This window comes from Mizuhopecten yessoensis, unplaced genomic scaffold (genome assembly GCF_002113885.1).
Source record: "Mizuhopecten yessoensis strain PY_sf001 unplaced genomic scaffold, ASM211388v2 scaffold8989, whole genome shotgun sequence".
Taxonomy (NCBI): Eukaryota; Metazoa; Mollusca; class Bivalvia; order Pectinida; family Pectinidae; genus Mizuhopecten; species Mizuhopecten yessoensis.
Window position 1 is genome coordinate 523,503 of NW_018407823.1, and position 20,760 is coordinate 544,262.

Genomic DNA, 20,760 nt, shown 5'->3' on the forward strand with positions numbered 1-20,760 from the left:
AGATTCTACCAGTGATAAAGAGTGAAGTTAGCACTGAGTGAGAGTAGATTCTACCAGTGATAAAGAGTGAAGTTAGCTCTGAGTGAGAGTAGATTCTACCAGTGATAAAGAGTGAAGTTAGCACTGAGTGAGAGCAGATTCTACCAGTGATAAAGAGTGAAGTTAGCACTGAGTGAGAGTAGATTTTACCAATAATTATAACAAACTTGACTGGGCGAAAATCTTCAGGCATACAGTCCGTGTTGCAGTGTCATAAAACCCTAAGGAAATAAAATGTACAAGTTACAACTGTCAGGGAAATTCTGCTGTGAAATGTTTGCCCCACCCATTACAGATATATCCCACTTTTAGGGGGTTCAAAATAGCGCGACTGAATGAAGTCATAGCAATATGACGTCACGTCAACAATGCATTGACGTCACTTCAACAGTAGCAGACCATGGAAGACAACTCTAGATTTGCTGGAAAAACATGCAGTCAATGCTTATATTTCATGCAATCACCGCTTGTTGGCGGGTTTGTGAGTGAAAAAGGATGGGAGAAAAACAATCAAAGTCTCGGGTAAGACTAAAAAAATCTTCCCCTACCTTGAGGGTTTGACAGAAATCTCCAACCCTCGGGGTGATTTTTGTTTTTTTTAACCGAGGGTTAGACAACCAAAAAATCACCCTGAGGGTTGGACATTTCTCTGCCTCACCCTCAAGTTAGGGGAAGATAATTTGTTTTCCCATCATATTATTTCAGTCACAATCCACTGACAGTAGTCTGTTTGTAAACAAAAACGCATGTGGGGTACGAATACCGTCATTCACTTTTGATGACGTCACAATTACCAGTGACACATTTCAATGACGTCACAAATGAACATTTGCTAATCAGCACAAGGCTATCTCCCCTTAGGGGGTGACAGGCTGATCTTTCCGGGCTAAAACGGGAGACACCTGTGAAGGGTGGAAGAAAATCAAGAACATCATCCCTCGGGATGGAGATTTCTCTGTCACACCCTAAATGTAGCTAGGGGAAGAATGATTTCTATCAATCAACCAATCTGAATGATGAGAATTGCTAATTAGTTCACACAGACTTCCATAAAAGCTGAACTTGATCACAGTTGCTGACCAAGCTTCAAACAGACCTGATAACTCTCCAGGGTAGTACCATTTCATTTTATAATACTTGCTTTCAGGTCAATTTTTAAAAGTTGTACTTTGTTGACCTTTATTTTTCTTATATTTTCATAGTTAACATTGGAATTTGTTACTAGCCCCGGTGTCATGCTAGCAGGATTGCACATTAATGTATTCAGGAAAGTTGTTGTGCAATATCAAAATATTTGAAGGACAAACGAATAGAGGCTATATCATAAGTTACTCCTTTATGGCAGGCATACAGGCATATATACTACACCAGGAAATGTTCACCCCTCTTCAGAATAATCCATATATATGTTAATTTCGCCCTTCAAATTAAATCTTGCATACAATTTTGTTGACTAATGTTCAGTGTATTGACAAATTCATCCTCATTACGGCAGGCTAAAGAAGGCGGAAATAAAACTGCAGCAAACATTTTTCCCGGTATACGGTAACAAGATTCTGTGATCTCCACTTACCCTTCCCACAGTATTGTCACACAAAAAATTTCATTGGCCCAAACTTACACAAATTGTTGTTGGGCAGTGGAAAACAGTACAGTACATGTACAATAACAACAAGTTTCAAGTCCTGGGTCCATATTCATGAAGCCATTCTCGTGCTCAAACCTACTTTCTTGCCGCTGGATTAAAATCATATGACATGGTCAAAAAGTCACGTTTAAACATAGAAAACGGAATTCAGTCCCTAGTATGGTTTCATGAATATGTGTCCTGGGCCCGTAAACATGAAACAGTTTTTATGCCCATGCATGGATTTTGTGTTCAAAACCAACTTTCTTGTAACTCGCTTCAATCATGTCAAACGATCAAAAAGTCGAATGAAATCAATGATACAGTTTTCTGCTTTAAGTCTTTTGAAAGTTTTTCAAATCATTGACAAAATCATATTTTATTTTTATGTTAACAGTTTCATAAATACGGGCCCATGATTGTGCTACAAACCTAGCCTAGACACCCAATACAGGCCCATGATTGTGCTACAGACCTAGCCTAGACACCCAATAAGGGCCCATGATTGTGCTACAGACCTAGCCTAGACAACCAATATGGGCCCATGATTGTGCTACAGACCTAGCCTAGACACCCAATACGGACCCATGATTGTGCTACAGACCTAGCCTAGACACCCAATGCTAGAAGACTTTCAGTGTCGGTGCTAGTGAAAATTTTCATATCGAATACGAGCATGAGCGTACAATTTCATTTTTAGATACTAGTCCGCAGGTTGATTTTGAGATCGTCTACCAGGTTGACCTAAAGCTATAATTTCATAGTTAATATTGAAAATTTTCATTATCTCAAACATTCTGTCTTCAAGCCCCGGGCGCCTAACCATCTGGCAAGTGGAATTGTACACTGGGGTCACTGTGACCTACTTATGGAACACTGTAGTACTTTCATTCCTGACTTTGCTGCCCCACACAGATTTTGGAGTCCTGACATTGGAAAGTAAACGCCTGCTCTCTGGTATGTATCCTGATATGTGTTCGTAGGTTAGCTGCCTGGCTAAATCCTTTACCGCATACGTCACACTGATATGGGTTCTCCCCTGCATGTCTTCTGATGTGTGTTTGCAGGTAAGCTGCTTTACTAAATGCCTTACTACAAATGTAACACTTGTAGGGCTTCTCTCTTGTATGTATTCTGATATGTGTTCGTAGATTTGACGCGGCACAAAACCCCTTACCACAGACGTCACACTTGTATGGCTTCTCTCCAGTATGTGTCCTGACGTGTCTCTGAAGACTTGATGCAGCACTAAACATCTTAGTACAAGCATCACACTTGTATGGCCTCTCCCCTGTATGTATCCGTATGTGTACCTGTAAGCTTGACGAGTCACTAAAAGCTTTACCACAGACATCACACTTGTATGGCTTCTCTCCTGTGTGTGTCCGGATATGTGTTTGTAGGTTGGCTGCTTGACTAAACCCCTTACCACAAACGTCGCACTTGAATGGTTTTTCGCCTGTATGTGTTCGGACATGTACCTGTAGACCATAGGCTTTGATGAATTTTTTCCCACAGACATGACATGTGTGACACTTCTCCCCTGTATGAGTCATAATGTGTTCCCGTACTTGGCATGCCTCCTTGAACTCCTTCCCACACACGTCACACTTGAACGGTTTTTGTGCTGAATGTGTCCTGAGGTGCTTTTTGAGGTGAGAGTTCTCCTTAAACTCCTTACCACAGATATCACACTTGTATGGCTTCTCTCCTGTATGTGTGCGCAGGTGTGAGTGTAGATGAGAGGCCTCCTTGAAGTCTTTACCACAGACGTCACACTTGTGGTGTTTCTCTCCTGTATGCGTCCTGTAATGCCGTTGTAGCTTGGATAAGTAACTAAACTCTTTACCACAGACGTCACACTTGTGTGAATTATCTCCTGTACGTGTCTCCAGATGGTTTTGTAAGCAATGTGCTAAATTCAAGTCCCTACTAGAAACATCAGACATATTGGAATCCTTCCTTGTATATATGTGTCCTGGTGTTCAGTTTAAAAGCTTCATTAAACTCTCTGATGTTCTGTCTGGCTTCTCACCCGTACCGGGGTATATGTGTCCTGGTAAGTATACCTCTAGCTAAGAGGAATCACAAACCTCTCTATCGCTGACTTAAACATCTTGGTTATTGAAACAAATAAACAAACACACAATATGTCAATTCATTTCAACATCTGTTGCTTTTAAGATCACCTTATTTATATAACAATATTCCATTTCCATTCGGCTGATTTTGTCTCCATAAGAAGTTCCTGTTTTTGAAAATTATTTTCTTTGCTCATTTTCAAAGATTTTCATGGTCAAATTCCTGTGATCGCTTGTAAACCTTTGGAACATACATCTGCGAAAAAAAAAGGAAAAAAAAGGGGGTCAATCAAATGTAACTAATGACCTCATGTTATTATGCATTATTCAATCAGAACTCCTTAAAGTTCAACAAAGCCAAAATGGTCTGGCCACCCAACATTTCAACCCTCTGTTAATTCAAAACAAAGTCATATTTAAAGACATTAATTAAACATCAGAATTCAGATATGTAGTTTTGATTTATTCAACTTGTACCTTCGTTATCACAATTGTATATAGCAATGATGACTTCGTCAATAATGAGGGCTTATTTGTTGAAAAGTTATTCCATAGTTAATATTAATTGAATTGTTTAAAAACAATTTCAGTAGCTGCACAACACACCGAAAATAGCGCGCACACCGTCCACAAGTCGTCCGCACAACTTCGTGATTTAACAATCATTCGCACCGGTGTGCACTACCCTCGGCATTGATACCATTGGTTGATCAATATTATGGAATGAATAAAAACCTCTGGAAGGATCATATGAAATAAGGTACAGTACTGTGTATATTTAATTTCTTAACCACTAATGTAATATATTCCAGTCTCTAAATTAAATATTCATTCGAAACTTTCCTCAGTGTAAGTTGAACATTTTAAGGTGTTGATTAGTCTCAGATATTCGCTGCTGCGCTGATGACAAGGTCCTGGTCCGCCAGCCACGACGAATACCATTGTTGTTCACTTGTGAACAGCGACAAGTAATCAACTGTCCAATTTCTTTGTTTACATCAGTATACAAGTGCAGACTTTGTGAATTCAACAATATTTTTGTTTAACCCTTTCAACACTGTAGACCATAATGGACTCATCCATATCAATGCATGGTAGAGTCTACTAAAGTTACATAGGGGGAAAGGGTTAAAAGTGAAGTAAATATTTTTTGGTCTTTTGGTAAATTAAATATCCGGGGTGGTCGTAAAAGTAAATTATCGCTAATGTAGTACTACAAATGATTTCGGAGTAGCTAGTTTTTATATGTGTATATTGTTTCATATATATATTGTTGAATTGTACAAGTCTCAGAGACGGAGGGCACGGCAGACTCAGTTCCATAAAAAACATCTTCATATTGAGAAGTTGGGTATTTATACATTGTATCAGTGTATACTGGTATTTCTGTATAACACATATTTATAGATTCAAAATCACAGTTCAAATGTAAATATAATAATTTGAATAATAAAACTGACTACGGTCAGGGAGATGTTTAATCTAACTGTGTGACTAAAGTCAGGGAGATGTTTTATCTAACTGTGTGACTGCGGTCTGAGAGATGTTTTATCTAACTGTGTGACTACGGTCAGGGAGATGTTTTATCTATCTGTGTGACTATACGGTCAGGGAGATGTTTTATCTAACTGTGTGACTGCGTTCAGGGAGATGTTTTATCTAACTGTGTGACTGCGTTCAGGGAGATGTTTTATCTAACTGTGTGACCACGGTCTGAGAGATGTTTTATCTAACTGTGTGACTGCGTTCAGGGAGATGTTTTATCTAACTGTGTGACTGGGGTCTGGGAGATGTTTTATCTAACTGTGTGACTACGGTCAGGGAGATGTTTTATCTATCTGTGTGACTATACGGTCAGGGAGATGTTTTATCTAACTGTGTGACCACGGTCTGAGAGATGTTTTATCTAACTGTGTGACTGCGGTCTGGGAGATGTTTTATCTAACTGTGTGACTACGGTCTGGGAGATGTTTTATCTAACTGTTTGACTACGGTCAGGGAGATGTTTTATCTAACTGTGTGACTACGGTCTGAGAGATGTTTTATCTAACTGTGTGACTACGGTCTGAGAGATGTTTTATCTAACTGTGTGACTGCGGTCAGGGAGATGTTTTATCTAACTGTGTGACTATACGGTCAGGGAGATGTTTTATCTAACTGTGTGACTACGGTCAGGGAGATGTTTTATCTAACTGTGGGTCTGGGAGATGTTTATCTAACTGTGTGACTACGGTCAGGGAGATGTTTTATTTAACTGTGTGATATTGATGGACTGGTGTATCAATATTCTTTATGTGGAATCCATCTGCTGGGTAACACAGAACTTCGCTGAACTCTATGCACGGACGTTAGATCACCCGCTCCCCGACATTGTGTGTATATAGTATCAATGTGTTATTATGATGTAGCATAATACGATGTCTACCATCATATAGTATAGTACCCAAGAGTTGTCGATCCGCAAGGATCGATGGCCAAAGAGGACTATAACACTAAGGACAGTATACGTACGACATCTGCGACAATTCACCAGACATGTTATGCAGCATATTTGAAGAACAAATAAAGCTAGGAGGTGGTCTTAATCTTATATACAATGAAAACCTGTCCCATGTATCCCCTCTCCTTAGATCTGTTAGCATCAAACACCACAACAACCCAAGTTCTTGCTGGCACCACATGGAGGGCCACAGGAATCATTTGTAATCCAAATACATATGGCCCATCGATATCAGTCCTATATATCACTAACCTGGATACTTAACCCTTTCACCCCTATCAAACTTTAGTAGACTCTACCATTCATTGATCTGGATGAGTCCATTATGGTCTATAGTGGTGAAAGGGTTAAGCAATTGATCATGACACATAGGTGTAGTAGGATGAGGAATAGTGATAAGGATTTGTCGGTGGGGCTCGACCTCATGACCCTTGACTCTCCAGCCTGATGCTCTACTGCTGAGCTAAAGGGAAATTCCCTACAGCTGATGCTTGTAAGACAACCTTAATCATTTAATGCCATCTTTTACATTTTCAGGTGTCAACCTCTGAAACCTCCAACGAGGGAGATCTCCCTCATTCTACTTTTAAGGGAGAAAGTGCGTGAAACGTGACTGAAACTGCTCTGCTCAATTTATCTTTCCCTTTTTATTTATAGAAATCACTCTAAAACTCATTCATTTGATTAAGACACACCTGTTGTTATAATTACACACACCCTGCAGTTACTAGATCATTTGACCACAGGATGTAGATTTTGAGTTTGTGTGAGCTTGGACTTGAATGAGGCAGTTTCGAGAGAGATTGGTCAATTTTGGTCAAAATGAGAGAGTCTCCCTCCTAACAGTCTAATGAGGGAGGGTTGACAGCTATGAATTTGACAACATATTGATATTCTCATAAAAAGCAATGTTGCAAATCATCATGTTCCTTGTCGAATATAATTACCCTGTCAACGGTGTGCATACCATATTTTACGGAGGACCATTTCCATCAAAAGATACACCCTTTTAAGCTTCTGATATTGAAGTAGAACAGCTGTAGAAGGGTGTTATCGGGATAATTAGCGAGGTCAATTTCCTGTTCTAAAATATATAAATTACGAAATAAATATCTTTACAAGCATTGTACCTTCAATCGACCTGATTAAACAGTATCCAAACAGTGAGTGAAGCTTGTTCAGTCTTTGTCAGTAGCAGCATCTGGAATCGACGTTATTTTAGCGCTTTTTCCATCCGGGAACGTACTAAAGACAGGATTTTGAGACAGGATTTTGGTTCATGGTTCATGGTGGTCGACGTCTTCGTAAGCATACTACATTGCTTCTGTTGACGCTTCTTCATAGTTGTTCACATATTTACAGGTTGCGCAGAGGACGCGTATACAACTTATATTACATATTAGTTGCAGGATGGTAAAAACTTGATTGGATGATTGACCCAATGTTTGTTGAGTCTAGATTTAAAAACATTTAAGGTTGGGGAATCTACCACAATTGATTTTGACTACCAGGTTAAAATGGATTTTTATTATTAACATGGATTAAAATTACCCCAGTAAAATACTTATCGTTTCCTAGCGATTCGGCCAGAGAGAAGTACTCTTTAAAGTATCCCATAGACTTCTAATGAACACTACTTTACAAGATACGAGAAACTTTTTTATCGTATACAATATATATATGTAACATGAAACATTGCTTGGCGCTGAAGAGCTATTTTAACGAAATATATTACAGTGGGCATAAATGTAACAAAACATGCATTAAGAAACAAAAGAACATTAAAATTTAAATAAAAGTATACAAACATGCAGGAAGAGAAACAAGTCAATAAAAAGCAAAAACAGAAAACCACATACACATGTACAGAATAGACAGTGATAACTACATACACAAAAACAGAAAACCACATTTTACTATAATCAGCTATTCATTAAAAAAACATTGCACCATGAGATTATATTGGACTAAGATAATGGGACGTGATTAAGTAAAATTTGTTTAGTTAAGATTATCTAAATAATAATCTAAAAATTGAATATATGTAACTGTTAACATCGATTTGAGTCTGTTAAGATCCTGATTTCTTATGTAGATTCTCTGTTCACTCGGATGTACGGTAACATTTTAAATACGCAGACTCAAATTGTTCTCAATGAATGCTATGTTGGCACATATTCGGTCAATTTTTAACCATAACGCCCATTTACCACACTGGTATGTATATATCTGAACACCCTTTTCTGTGTGTATATATGTTACTGGTTTGTTTTGCATTATGAGAATTATTATAACGCTCCTTTTAGATATTATTTGATTATTTTATTGAATTCATAACCAGTGACACCAGCTGCTTCCTATATGATTTTCTGTGATATGTTGGGTAATTCAATTGTCATTGTTGTTTTAATTATGTAAATGCTGTATATCTAGGGTAGCAGTGTACAGTAGCGTTCGTTGGCCATGGTTGGTTGGTTGGTTGGTTGGTTGGTTTTTGTAGATTGCTCCGTTTAGTGAATCGGAGCACCCCGCTGTATCGGGTAGTGTATAATAAGGTATTGCGCGGACTGTAGTGGCTGGTTGGTTGTTCCGGACGCAGTGGCTGATCCAGAGGATTTTTTGGGGGGCTTCAGGCCCCCCCCCCGCCTGAAAATTTTCATTAAAAATCATGTATTTTCCCCATTTTCCTCAATTTTCCCCACATGGAAACACCCCTTGGAAATTTGGACCCACCCCCACCCCACCCCCCAGATAGGTCTCTGGGTCCGCCACTGGGACGTCACTGAATGATATACATATTGGTGGCTAGAAGGGTGTTAGTCTTTCTATACTACCGTGCACAGTATATATACGGCATTAGTTTGCATCGTCACCATCAGAAAATGATATAGCGATATCCGTAAGACTAACAGATAACTGTTCTGTATATACAAGCGAATTAATAGCCTTAGGTGTAGCACTTAGAATTATTGATCAGGAAAAACCTGAACAAGGGGCCGTAATTCTCACAGACAGTCTATCCTCACTGCAATCGATAGAAACCAAAAACAGTACAAGAACGACCGTACTTAACTCTATTTTAAATTCAGTACAAACACTTAAAAATCAAGGAATTCCCGTTAAATTTGAATATGTTCCAGCCCATGTAGACATTCCCGGAAATGATAAAGCCGATAAACTAGCCAAAAAGGCACTTAAACAAGAAACAAATCAATGTGAAGTCAATTTATCTAAAGAAGAGGCTTACTCTCTAATAAACAAAGCCATATATAAGAAATGGATGGAAACCTGGAACGAGGTAGGGGAAAACAGTGTACTACGTACCATAATAAAAGAACCAATTAAAATACTAAATTATATGGCGATAGCAAACTTTGTGTTTGTGACAGTGCCAAAAATCATGATCTATTGCTTCGTTTGCGTTACAATTTGGACAGGTTGGTGATATTTTTTTTATTCATAATACTTATGTTGTCATTGAGTTTGGTTTTACCTAGTCTCAGTCTTTTTATTGTAACATCTTCAAGTTTGCTAACAAAAATATCACCCATGGCCACAACCCTCTACTGTACACTGCTACCCAAGAGGCCGAACCCATATCTCGATGACAGAGCCACGGAGTGATCTCCCTTCCTCAAACCCCCTTTTATGGAGCCTAAAGGCAGCCGGGAGGCAAGGGGAGGAATACAGGGTGGGACTCCAGAAGAAAGGAAAGAATTAAGAAAAGAGCTAAATGAAAATAAGATCAAAATTACAACAATTAACGGACTCCTAGCAATGAATGAATCAGAAAGATTAATACATGTACATAAAAGTTTGATACAATATTTGAGCAAAATCGACTATTTGAACAGAGTCTAGGGTCGTGGACCTGAAACCATTGGTCAAAGGTATATAACTCTTATGAAATATTTCCTTTTTTTCTATAAACTTGGTTGGTTGGTTGGTTGACGGGTTTTTCGCCTATGATTCCACCCTTGCGGGTTTTATCTCACTGACGGAAGTCGGTGTTCTGTCGGCGTTTTCTGTAAACATGAATAGTCTCTCAAAATACAGACTTTTAGTTTTTAATAATTTTCTTTATGAAAATCACCGAGTAATGAAACGCCTTTCACTATGACTTTTCCATTTATGTCTTTGGTACCAGATTTTTATAACCCTAAAAATGCTGAATTACATAATTTAAAAATCAATAAGCAAAATAACACTCCTTTGCCGTCCGAGAAACAAGGGCAGTAACTCAGAAGTGACTTACGCTATAATCTCTTAGCAACATACATATCAGACACCCTGTAGGTGGGAAAGTCACCTAAAAAGGGATGGTGCAGGGTCAAAAGTTAAGTTAAGATTACGGATACTCAATAGAATAGAAATATATTGGACTCCCGACTGATATAAGAAAGCTGAAACGTATGTGTTCTGGCCACACGAGAGAAGTTCCGTTTTTGAAAAAGGACGTGTCTTCTACTCCATAGCAATCTTATGTCTTGTCGAATCTAATATAGACATAAATATGCATACATACCATGAATACATACACATGAATGTATGTATATATGTACCGTCGGGGGGGGGGGGGGGGGGGGGGGNCGGGTAAAGGTGGGAGGCCAACGGTGCTATATGGACCTATTAGTTAGGTAGGAATAACGGGATAAATGAATAATGAACTAATAATCAATATCTGTTTATCTGACACAGTTAATAGGGGTAATATTAATAATATACAATAAATCAAAATACTCAAACCAATTTTATAAAACAAATATCACAGCGATGTTATACCTAATAAAACATAATATATACATAATGTAGATGTATACATGAGCACATACACATAAAAGTAAACACCAACCTCCAAGAGGACATTGGTAAAGTACAGTCAGCCATAATTTCAGTGACGAATGATAAGGAGAGTATTACAGTGAACGGACAACAACAAAAACCAGCACCTGCATGACTTTAACCACTAATAACGCACTGTCCGTCGGATGGGATTTTAAAAGGTGTCCCGTGTGAGAACTTTCCAATCACGCACGGAAATAGCTTTTCGAAAAAGAGTAGGCGAGTAGCGCCGACACAGAGGACAGGGTTAGATTTTTTTCGGCCGATAGAACTAGGATATCTTTATTAGACATTTAGAAGGACTTCAAATATATATATACCAAACACAATTCATGGAATAGGCAGGGGCTGGTGTACTGACGGCGGCTCAGTACCTCACTTCCGGTCCAGGCTTGGTAAGTGTTTGGTTAAGCAGAGACGTATAATACTTTTAGATGTTTTTGAAATTAAATAATGAATTAGAAAGGAGTACGTGTTTTAATGTGTTAAGAAAGAAACAAATCTTCACACGTCAAAGTCGCCATTTTAACTTGTTTATTCTTAAAAACCTGCATTTTCACAGCTAAATTATGAAAATTTGCAAGTAATGTAACAACCTCATTTTAATTTCCTGGTTAGAAATATCATCAAATAATTAATTTCTGAAAACTGTTTCGAAATTGTCTAAAGAACAAAAACGGAGTTCGTGTTCTTATTTGTCACGATAGAAATAACCCTCACACATCAAAGCCGCCATTTAAACTTGTTTATTCTGAAAAGCCTGTATTTTCATAGCTAAATTATGAAACTTTGTAAGTATTGTAACAACCTCATTTTAATGTCCTGGTTAGAAATATTATCAAATAATTCATTTCTGCAAACCTTTTTGAAATTGTCTAAAGAACCCAGAACCTGAAGCCAGACTCATTACCGATATGTAAACACAGCCACGATGTGCAATCTTTCGATGTTTGGTGTTTTCTAAACTTAATCATTCAAGTTTACATTCAATGTAGCACTCCCAAACCGCATGGAAATCTCAACTAGCGACGGGTTTAATATTACGTTGATTTTCGATGTTTTCTCATGGCATAAATATTTTGAACAGGACAGGATTATTGAATGCAGCGAACCGTATATCCAATATGGCGCAGGTGCAGCGTAACTCGCGATATGACATCCGGTTACCAGTGACCAATGGTAAGGTCAAGAGCAAGTTGCCAATCTCTGTAATATAGTCTCTGGGTTAAGGCAATGATTAGGCCTAGGAGCCGTCTTACAAAAACTAGACTTATACAGTATATCACAGACGGCTTCTTCTCTAACCTGCCTCCCTCTTCTATCCCTTCACTCCATACTTTATCCCTTCTACTCATTTTCCTTTCTATTCTTCGTCTGCTGGATAACGGAACTACTCGATCGGTAGTGAAGCGGACCGTAAAACCTATCAATTAATCACTCATTCAAGCATCGTCAACAGTTTATGTAAACCTCTATGGTATGATGAGGCGGACACACGTTCTGAGGAGGCGGTAAGCAGTGTCTATATGAATAGGACTGGACAGTCTATACCACCAACAATGCAGACACACAGGCTATCACTGGAAACATGCAGTGTATATATAGGAGACCTCAGGTGTCTATATGACACTGTAGCTAGCTTAGTCCATGTTTACTGCTCTGGCCCTATGGAGATTGAATACTAGCACTCTACTCAGTCTTTCGATGTGCTCTAGCACTCCGGGCTTATTCTGGAATAGGGTTGCTACTTCCTCTTGTGAAGCGTCTTGGACTGTTTGATGGTATCACAAGCCCTATCACCTATACTATCTGAGACGTCGACAGTGTCTATGATTCTAGGAATGTGTTTCTGTCTGGTATGCTCTAGTGCTGGACATACTATGATGAAGTGCAGTTTATCTTCTGGTTCTGTGTGGCAGAGTGGGTATATGTGTACCCGTGAGCAATCTCGCCTTCACAACCGCCTCTTCTACTTGTCTGGGGTTGGTCGCCAGGGTCTTCCAGAGAGGGTGGGATTATATAGCGGGTCCCTTTGTATGTTAAGTTTACCCTTGCCCATTTATTGTACCAGTATTTGTTGGCTGCTTCCTTCAACATTGGTGATATTTTTATACAATGAATAACACCTGTAATATTACATGTATCCCAATTAAAAAAGATCAGCACTAAAATTAGCATATGCATAATGAGGAGGACTATTCCCCCCCCCCCCCCAAAAAAAATGTTTGGTCATTTACAAATCTGTGTCTACACAACAAAAGCTAGCTTTTCATGTAGTCTATTTTTGTACTCAGCACATGTGTAAATATTGTGAAAAATCCATCTGAAATGCCTATGCTAAAACCTGAGTATTCCTGTTACCGAGAAAGTGAAAGTGATATTTGATTTAAGACAGGGTTTAAGAAAGAAAAAAAACTACTTGCGGGGGTCAAATTTTGGGTAAAAAATGCATGATTTTTTTTGATGTGGTAGCCATGGTTTTCACAAGTCCCAAATCTGGGGAAAACACTTTTGAAAAAAAAAACATTCTTCTAAAAAATGTATTCAAAATGTAGTTTATAAATATATATATTATATCACGGACTTGCATAATTCCATGATTATATATACTCTCAACTTTAGCCGAGGGGACTATTGGTTTTATATAATAGCTATATTTTCAATTATAGTATTTCAGTTCTATCTTCTTGTAATATGATGTATTTTATATGTACATGTAACTGTTCTGTTTCACTGTGTCTTGATAAAGGAGCGGATCGCTCCGAAAATTTGACAACCTAAACTTGTCCACACTGTTGGAATTACTTCTTTGCCCCACATATATATATAATATATATATATATGTAGATGTGTTGTGAAGGATGAATCCACTATAAATGTTTATCTGAGACATGCCCTTATTTTTAGGATCAAGGCAATTCTACTGTATCCTGTATCCCTATATTCGTTCCCATCGTTTCATTTGATCCTGCCTTTACTCTGTCCCCGGACTATAAACGCCAGTATGACAATGATCCATTAGCTACAACATCTGAAAAGTGAGGCGAAGGTATGTCTGTCGAATCGTAATTTGGTCGTTGTTGAGACGGAGTTAAACACCAGAAGACAGAAACATAACTGGACGTTTAAAGTGGATACAACACTGCGTTTGCGCTTAAAAATCATCCCAATATCGAGATATCATCAATATGATTCTATGTAGATCAGGTAAAGTCCGGTGACCATAATTATATAATCAGGTCGGGGAGAAGTCCTGATTTCACTATTATAGTGGTATTCCACTATAATAGCTATATATAACTATGTAAACAGTCGCAAATCGCATTACTTCCGCCGGAAAAGGTATACGTGACTCAAAGCGAGAGCCATGGTAGGTACCTGCATGATCCACGTCCTCGGTTGTTTCGATAACAGCGTTTAATTGAAAATGTCACCTGTGCATTTTGATGTAAAATCACCATTTTTCTATCGATAAATTGCAATTTCTGTTTCATTTGCTTATTTGTTAATATTTAACTCACCTGCGCGCCGCTACAACCTGCACACGCTTTCCTGGCACTTTCCCATTCCAACAGGGCCGCTGCAACCGGAAGTAGAGGCATGCAACATCTGAAACCTACACTTTTTCTTGGGATTCCGGAGATGCTAACTACGGATGCACATACGTAACAAACGTGATTTGTTTTGGCGGGATGGTTTAAATTTCTAATCTATTTACTAACCGTGTTGAAATTTAATATCACCATTAACAGGTAGAACACCAAACATTTATATTTTATGAACAGAACAATTTTATTCAAATATAATTACATAGTTAATTACACATTATATACTTCGCTGATTTTAATCTTATTAAACCTGTTATAATCTGGCATAAAACTTGAACAATATTATTTGGATAACCAGTACAATTCTTTATACACATTTACATTGTTTTTACATGTGATATGTCCGTGTTTTCTCACAATTATTTTCCTTACATATTTCAAACGAAAGTTTAAGAGGATCGTCGATTTAAATGATAATTGTTTTAAATCGTGATTTTGCAGGCGTCCAAATTTGTCCGTGAGTGCGTTTGTGATAACCACTGTATTAACTCCGAAGGGAAGGAATTCCAACTAAAAGACATTCGGCATAAGAAAATTTCCAAGGACACCGTTGAACGGTTAGTCGGCAAAAAACGTGGCAACTTCTTATGCACTGCATGCATTGAATCGGTTAATCCGACCAAAAAACACAAATCTTTTGTCCAAGAAATTATTAACTCTATTGAAACCGATTGTTTTGATAAATATGAACTTTCACAAATTGTGTCTGCTATTGGATCAAAAATTTCCACAGATATTTACCAGGATGCGTGTGACATATGTAATTTATATTGCAGAGAGGAGAACTTGATCAATTTTAATCCCGAATATTGGTTAAACGCGAGAAATATAGTACTTGTAAATTTTCTCAAAGCATCAGCAGGCTTTTCTTCCTCATCAAACGTAAAAAAAATGTTGGCATTGGTTTCAAGCGTAGATAGTTTGTACAAAGCAAGGTTTGTTGGCCTGGTAACGCCCCTAGCTTTTGCTAAGAATGTTATTAATTATCATGTATCTGGTAGCCGGGTAATATGTGACCTTTTTAATGAAATGGCCCCAGCTGGATCGTATTCCACCGTAATGAAATGGCTGGACTCCCACAGTGCCACAAAGATTGCTTGTCCCCAGGGGTCTGACGTCATAACGTTTTTTGACAATAATCAGGTGTTGTGTCGAAATTGGAGGGTCCGATTCGACTCTAAACTGTTTGTGAGTGTCATTACAACCATGATCCACATTTTCCCGACACCTGATTGTTATATTCAGAGACAGACACCCCTTTCCCCAGAAAATTGGCTGTACAACACCCAAATATCGGACGAGCAACAGGTACAACTCATAAACAGTCTTCTCGACAAATTTTCAAATATGTTTGACAAGTATAGAGACGATTTTTTATCGCAAAGGCTTGTGTCTGTTTTTGAGGACCAAGTTTGCAACGAAGACAATAGCACAACTGATTTTGTCGACACTAAGCCAAACATCCACGTGGAGCGTAATTCGTTGCTGGGTTTGTATAGTACGATCCCCAATGGCCACTCTGATCGTACTCCTGCTGTAATTATGGGGGAGCCTTCTTTTGTGAATCCATGTTCATACAGTGCTGTAAAGCGTGTGCTGCTGGATATACAGGAAACGTGCGGACGTGACGACAGGAAGTGGTCCATCGTAGGTTGTGATGGTCTTCCCTTTGTCCTAGGGAGTCGTGCTATTGAGACGGACGCGGCTCTGCAAACCACATTAATGGTTCCTGGCTTAGGACATTTTGAAATCAACATGATTCGAGGGCTTTTTAAATTATTATTTGATGTTATCTTGGTCGACGTTGCCAAACTTTTAAATTTCAAATCTTTGAAAGCGCTGTCTTGCTTTAAAAATGCGTTTGACCATCACAAGTCGTTTCAGGCACTTTGTATTTTCTTTTTTGGAACAGTAGACGAGCTAATCCTCCCTTATGTCAGACAGTGTATTATGGAAAAATCCCAGCCATCTCTTCATGAATTTTATACATTTCTTGCATCAGCATCCAATCCAAATTACAGTTTCCTCAAAGATGTTGTTTTCACCTACTGCTTCGCTTTCATGTTATTTCGTTGTGGGATCCGCCGCAATTATTCTGACGCCATTCTTACTGGTCGCACCAAATTTGCACCTCTATTTTACGGCCTGAATCAACTCTACTATCAGGAAATTGAGTTCAGAGACTTACGTACCAGGGTACTTGCGCCTGATAGTGTGAGGGCTTTCTTAGAGGCAAACGAGAGTTTTTCTTTGTCAGGAAATCACATGCGTGGAGAAGGAGGAGACTTCATTTTGGAGTCCTATAACCGAAAAACCAAGAACTGGATGCCTTCCGGAATTCCTGACGAAAGACGCTGGCTCCGTTCAGTACGTAACGTCGACAGACTTGCCAAGGTAATAAGTGTTCCTAAATAAAAATTCAAAATATAGTACTCACATATATACATATCACTAACATAATAGCAACAACTACAATGAAACGATGACATTCATTTATTTTTTGAACGTCCGGTGATCCGGACAATAAAATTTAATTAGTTTCAATAAATTTGAATCTGGCACCATGTACCCAGTACAACGGGCATGGTACCATTGTTGGCAGCCAGGTCGGCTACATCCAACCCACACCTCATTTTCTCGGTTCCCCTTGTGCTTCATATGACATTCTCTGCACAAGTCCTCCTCCGACTCACACCTGCCTTTCCGTCTCCTCTTTGTTCGCCTTACTTCTGGCTCTAAAATTACATAGCTAATATTTCAAACCTTTTACATATAGTTTCGTTAAAAATGACAATATTGGGCTACGCCGGTACGCAGTGAAAATGTAGGCCACAAATACGATTTACAACAAGTTCTGTGCATGTACACATTTTCCGTTCATTTTTTAACCAACGAATATGTTATTTACCTGACTGCTGTGGTTCCTCTGTCTCCACATGCGCTGGCGACATCGGCGGTGGAGAGGGGAATCGAGTCGCTGGGCCCGCAACACTTTGAGGTTGAGTAACCGGCTCCGCTGGTGCATCTTCATGCACAGTTGTGACAGTATCCTATTATGTACAAATAGAAAATAATTGTATTTAGAAACTCCAGTCATCGTTCGATGAAATGGACAAGATAAGGATCATCATCATCATCATCATCATTTCATCATCATCATCATTTCATCATCATTTCATCATCATCACCGTCGAAGACATTTTGAACTTAAACAACAGATCTCAATAACAAGAAATATATTTATTGCAATCTCTTGTTTGATTTCATTAACAAAATAATATATCAAATATTTTATATTTGTTGTTGTGGTGTTCCTTAACATAGTTGACATTTTGTAAGTAAGCAAGAGATCGTAGATAATGGTGGAGTAAAAACTTGTGTTTACCTTGTGGAAATTGTCACTGCACTCCTCAAAGTGCCGTCCCAAGTCAGTGCGTAATGTAAGGGAGTATTGAGTGTTAGTTAAAATATTTAACTCCCGCAACTGAAATATTAAAATATTAACAATATGTAATGATAGTACATTAAATTAATATAATAATATTTGCATCAGATCCGAGACAACTTCATCTGCAAAGAAGTATCCGAAGTTGCGAGGGAAGTTGACCTTACTGAAGAGATTTTCCAATGGCGCCTCAAACTTCGACATTCTGGGTACCTTTCCACGCCAAACATTCCTGGGAACCATACAGCGTTAGGTGGTCGCGTTCTCGATACAATGCTTCTAAACTTCAGTGGCCATTGTAAGGCCAACCGACAAAAATACTTAGAGCACATCGCCACTGGGGGAACACCAGGTGAATAAATAGTAGATGTATTCCGTCTTTTCGTGTTGCAGAGTTATGTGCTCTTGTGAGCAGGCATTGATTGTTACGTCATTAGTTTGTGTGAGAAAAGTACGGCGTTTTGTGGAAAAAAATACGACGTAACTCTTACAAACAAATGACGTAACAATCAATACCTGTTCACAAGAGCAGATAACTCTGCAATACGAAAAGACGGAATAGGTTTCAGGTGAAATAGTGAATAAAAGCATCACAGTCAAGTATAATATCCTTAACACGGAAAGACGATCGTGACCTAATACAATTGTGTCGTCATCAATGAAACCGATATAACAAGTGACACAAATAGGCTCTTCCTTTGGGACAGAAGTATTCTCTTAAGGATTATAATTTTTGTGAACATTTTCGAATGAGTTAAGTGGATGTGATTTGCACAGAGTGCTTTAGATTTTGAATACATAAGTATGGATTTATATAAAGTCCCGGTTCTTTGTCGGACATGTAATAATTTAAACAAAAGTTTAAGTAGATATAAGAATAGTACATGTTACATCAGTGAAACTTTTCGTTTCTTTTCCAAGGGAAGGGAGCAAAACTGGTACCGGTTTTCGTTTTTCCTGAGGACCGTTCCTTATTTCACTCGGTGGAGAGGAAAACCAAAGCAGAATTGGTAAATATGATTACCTCTTCCATCGAGGAAATAAGGAATATGGGGTCGGGTGATGTTGCTGACATGCTGCAAGATACATGGAAGCGAGAAAAACTAGCGACAGGAAAAAAGGATAACATCCTATCCTTTTACAAGGAGGTCGTTGTTGCCCTGCAGGAGGCCTCTATTGTAAATGGTAAATATATACATATTTGCAATTACATTTTCACACTATTACTTTTCATGGGCGGACTGTTTAAGTTAAGAATAAAAACCTGACTGGCAAATGACAAAATATACCTGCTTCACAATACCCAATCTCCTGTTTCGGAGAGTCTGCGACCGTTTTTGTGGGTCCTGCACATATTGAATATGAACCTTTCCTTGCCTCCTTCCTCTGCACCGTTGGCCCTTGTAGTTTTTTCCGGGATTGTTTTGTTTATCCTGCTCTTGGATTTTTGAAGCCTGATACATATCAATTAGCTCGGAGTTATAATGCTTCAAATAATTTGCTGTTGCACTTTTTCATGCTGACGCATATAAGTAACGAAATGGATTAATCAGATGGTATTTTAGCCTTCCCATCCATAGTAATATATAACAGAAACAAAAAGAAAAATAACACAAACTACTAAAATTGACTCTGTGTACGTTTTGCCCTCCCCAGATGACGAGGAATCTGATGATGAGTAGAGTGAGTACTGAGAGTATTATTTGCTGTTAATCCAACTCTAACTTGTATGAAATAATTGCATATTGTCATATGTTTGAGGATTTATTAAAAAACACAATACATAATTTAAATTATATTTGAATAAAATTGTTCTGTTCATAAAATATAAATGTTTGGTGTTCTACCTGTTAATGGTGATATTAAATTTCAACACGGTTAGTAAATAGATTAGAAATTTAAACCATCCCGCCAAAACAAATCACGTTTGTTACGTATGTGCATCCGTAGTTAGCATCTCCGGAATCCCAAGAAAAAGTGTAGGTTTCAGATGTTGCATGCCTCTACTTCCGGTTCTAGCGGCCCTGTTGGAATGGGAAAGTGCCAGGAAAGCGTGTGCAGGTTGTAGCGGCGCGCAGGTGAGTTAAATATTAACAAATAAGCAAATGAAACAGAAATTGCAATTTATCGATAGAAAAATGGTGATTTTACATCAAAATGCACAGGTGACATTTTCAATTAAACGCTGTTATCGAAACAACCGAGGACGTGGATCATGCAGGTACCTACCATGGCTCTCGCTTTGAGTCACGTATACCTTTTCCGGCGGAAGTAATGCGATTTGCGACTGTTTACATAGTTATATATAGCTATTATAGTGGAATACCACTATAATAGTGAAATCAGGACTTCTCCCCGACCTGATAATCGCAGGCTTTAAAATCCTGATCGGTCGCCTGTTAATGGCTCATAGACAGGCAACCGATCAGAAATTCGAAGCCTGCTACTATGGTCAGTTTTAGCGGACTGCGGATAAACGTTAAGAAATCTCTGAATGTGTAGTTAGGTTTGCCCCGTGACTCCTCGAATCCAGCCCCGTTTATGCTCACTTTCGCAGCGTGCTTCATGATTTGGTGTGGTTGAGAGACCACAGGGGTCTGATAATTTGTAACAGCTAT

The 20,760-nt window shown here is 38.5% G+C and overlaps 3 protein-coding genes and 1 long non-coding RNA gene across 4 annotated transcripts in view; 2 read left to right on the forward strand and 2 right to left on the reverse strand.

The window, feature by feature from the left end:
• Nucleotides 1–703: 703 nt before the first annotated feature.
• On the reverse strand, nucleotides 704–3,631 carry LOC110456971 (zinc finger protein 239-like). The gene has a single exon (XM_021508044.1). The coding sequence runs from the start codon at nucleotides 3,613–3,615 to the stop codon at nucleotides 2,554–2,556; it is 1,062 nt and encodes a 353-aa protein (XP_021363719.1). The 5' UTR covers nucleotides 3,616–3,631; the 3' UTR covers nucleotides 704–2,553.
• Nucleotides 3,632–3,653: 22 nt separating this feature from the next.
• LOC110456975 lies at nucleotides 3,654–7,364 on the forward strand. Its single transcript, XR_002463650.1, has 3 exons — nucleotides 3,654–3,725; nucleotides 4,338–4,507; nucleotides 6,785–7,364. It is a non-coding gene; the product is annotated as an uncharacterized LOC110456975 (long non-coding RNA).
• Nucleotides 7,365–14,112: 6,748 nt separating this feature from the next.
• Nucleotides 14,113–20,760, forward strand: part of LOC110456966 (zinc finger protein 721-like) — a 34,199-nt gene continuing 27,551 nt past the window's right edge. The window contains exon 1 of the mRNA XM_021508035.1: nucleotides 14,113–14,296. The gene's annotated coding sequence lies outside the window, so the exon portion shown is untranslated. The remainder of the gene's footprint in view (nucleotides 14,297–20,760) is intronic.
• On the reverse strand, nucleotides 17,136–20,499 carry LOC110456973 (nucleosome-remodeling factor subunit BPTF-like). Its single transcript, XM_021508046.1, has 5 exons — nucleotides 20,372–20,499; nucleotides 19,432–19,596; nucleotides 18,083–18,181; nucleotides 17,606–17,747; nucleotides 17,136–17,432 (listed from the first exon to the last, which is right to left on the reverse strand). The coding sequence occupies exons 1-5, from the start codon at nucleotides 20,372–20,374 to the stop codon at nucleotides 17,191–17,193; spliced, it is 651 nt and encodes a 216-aa protein (XP_021363721.1). The 5' UTR covers nucleotides 20,375–20,499; the 3' UTR covers nucleotides 17,136–17,190.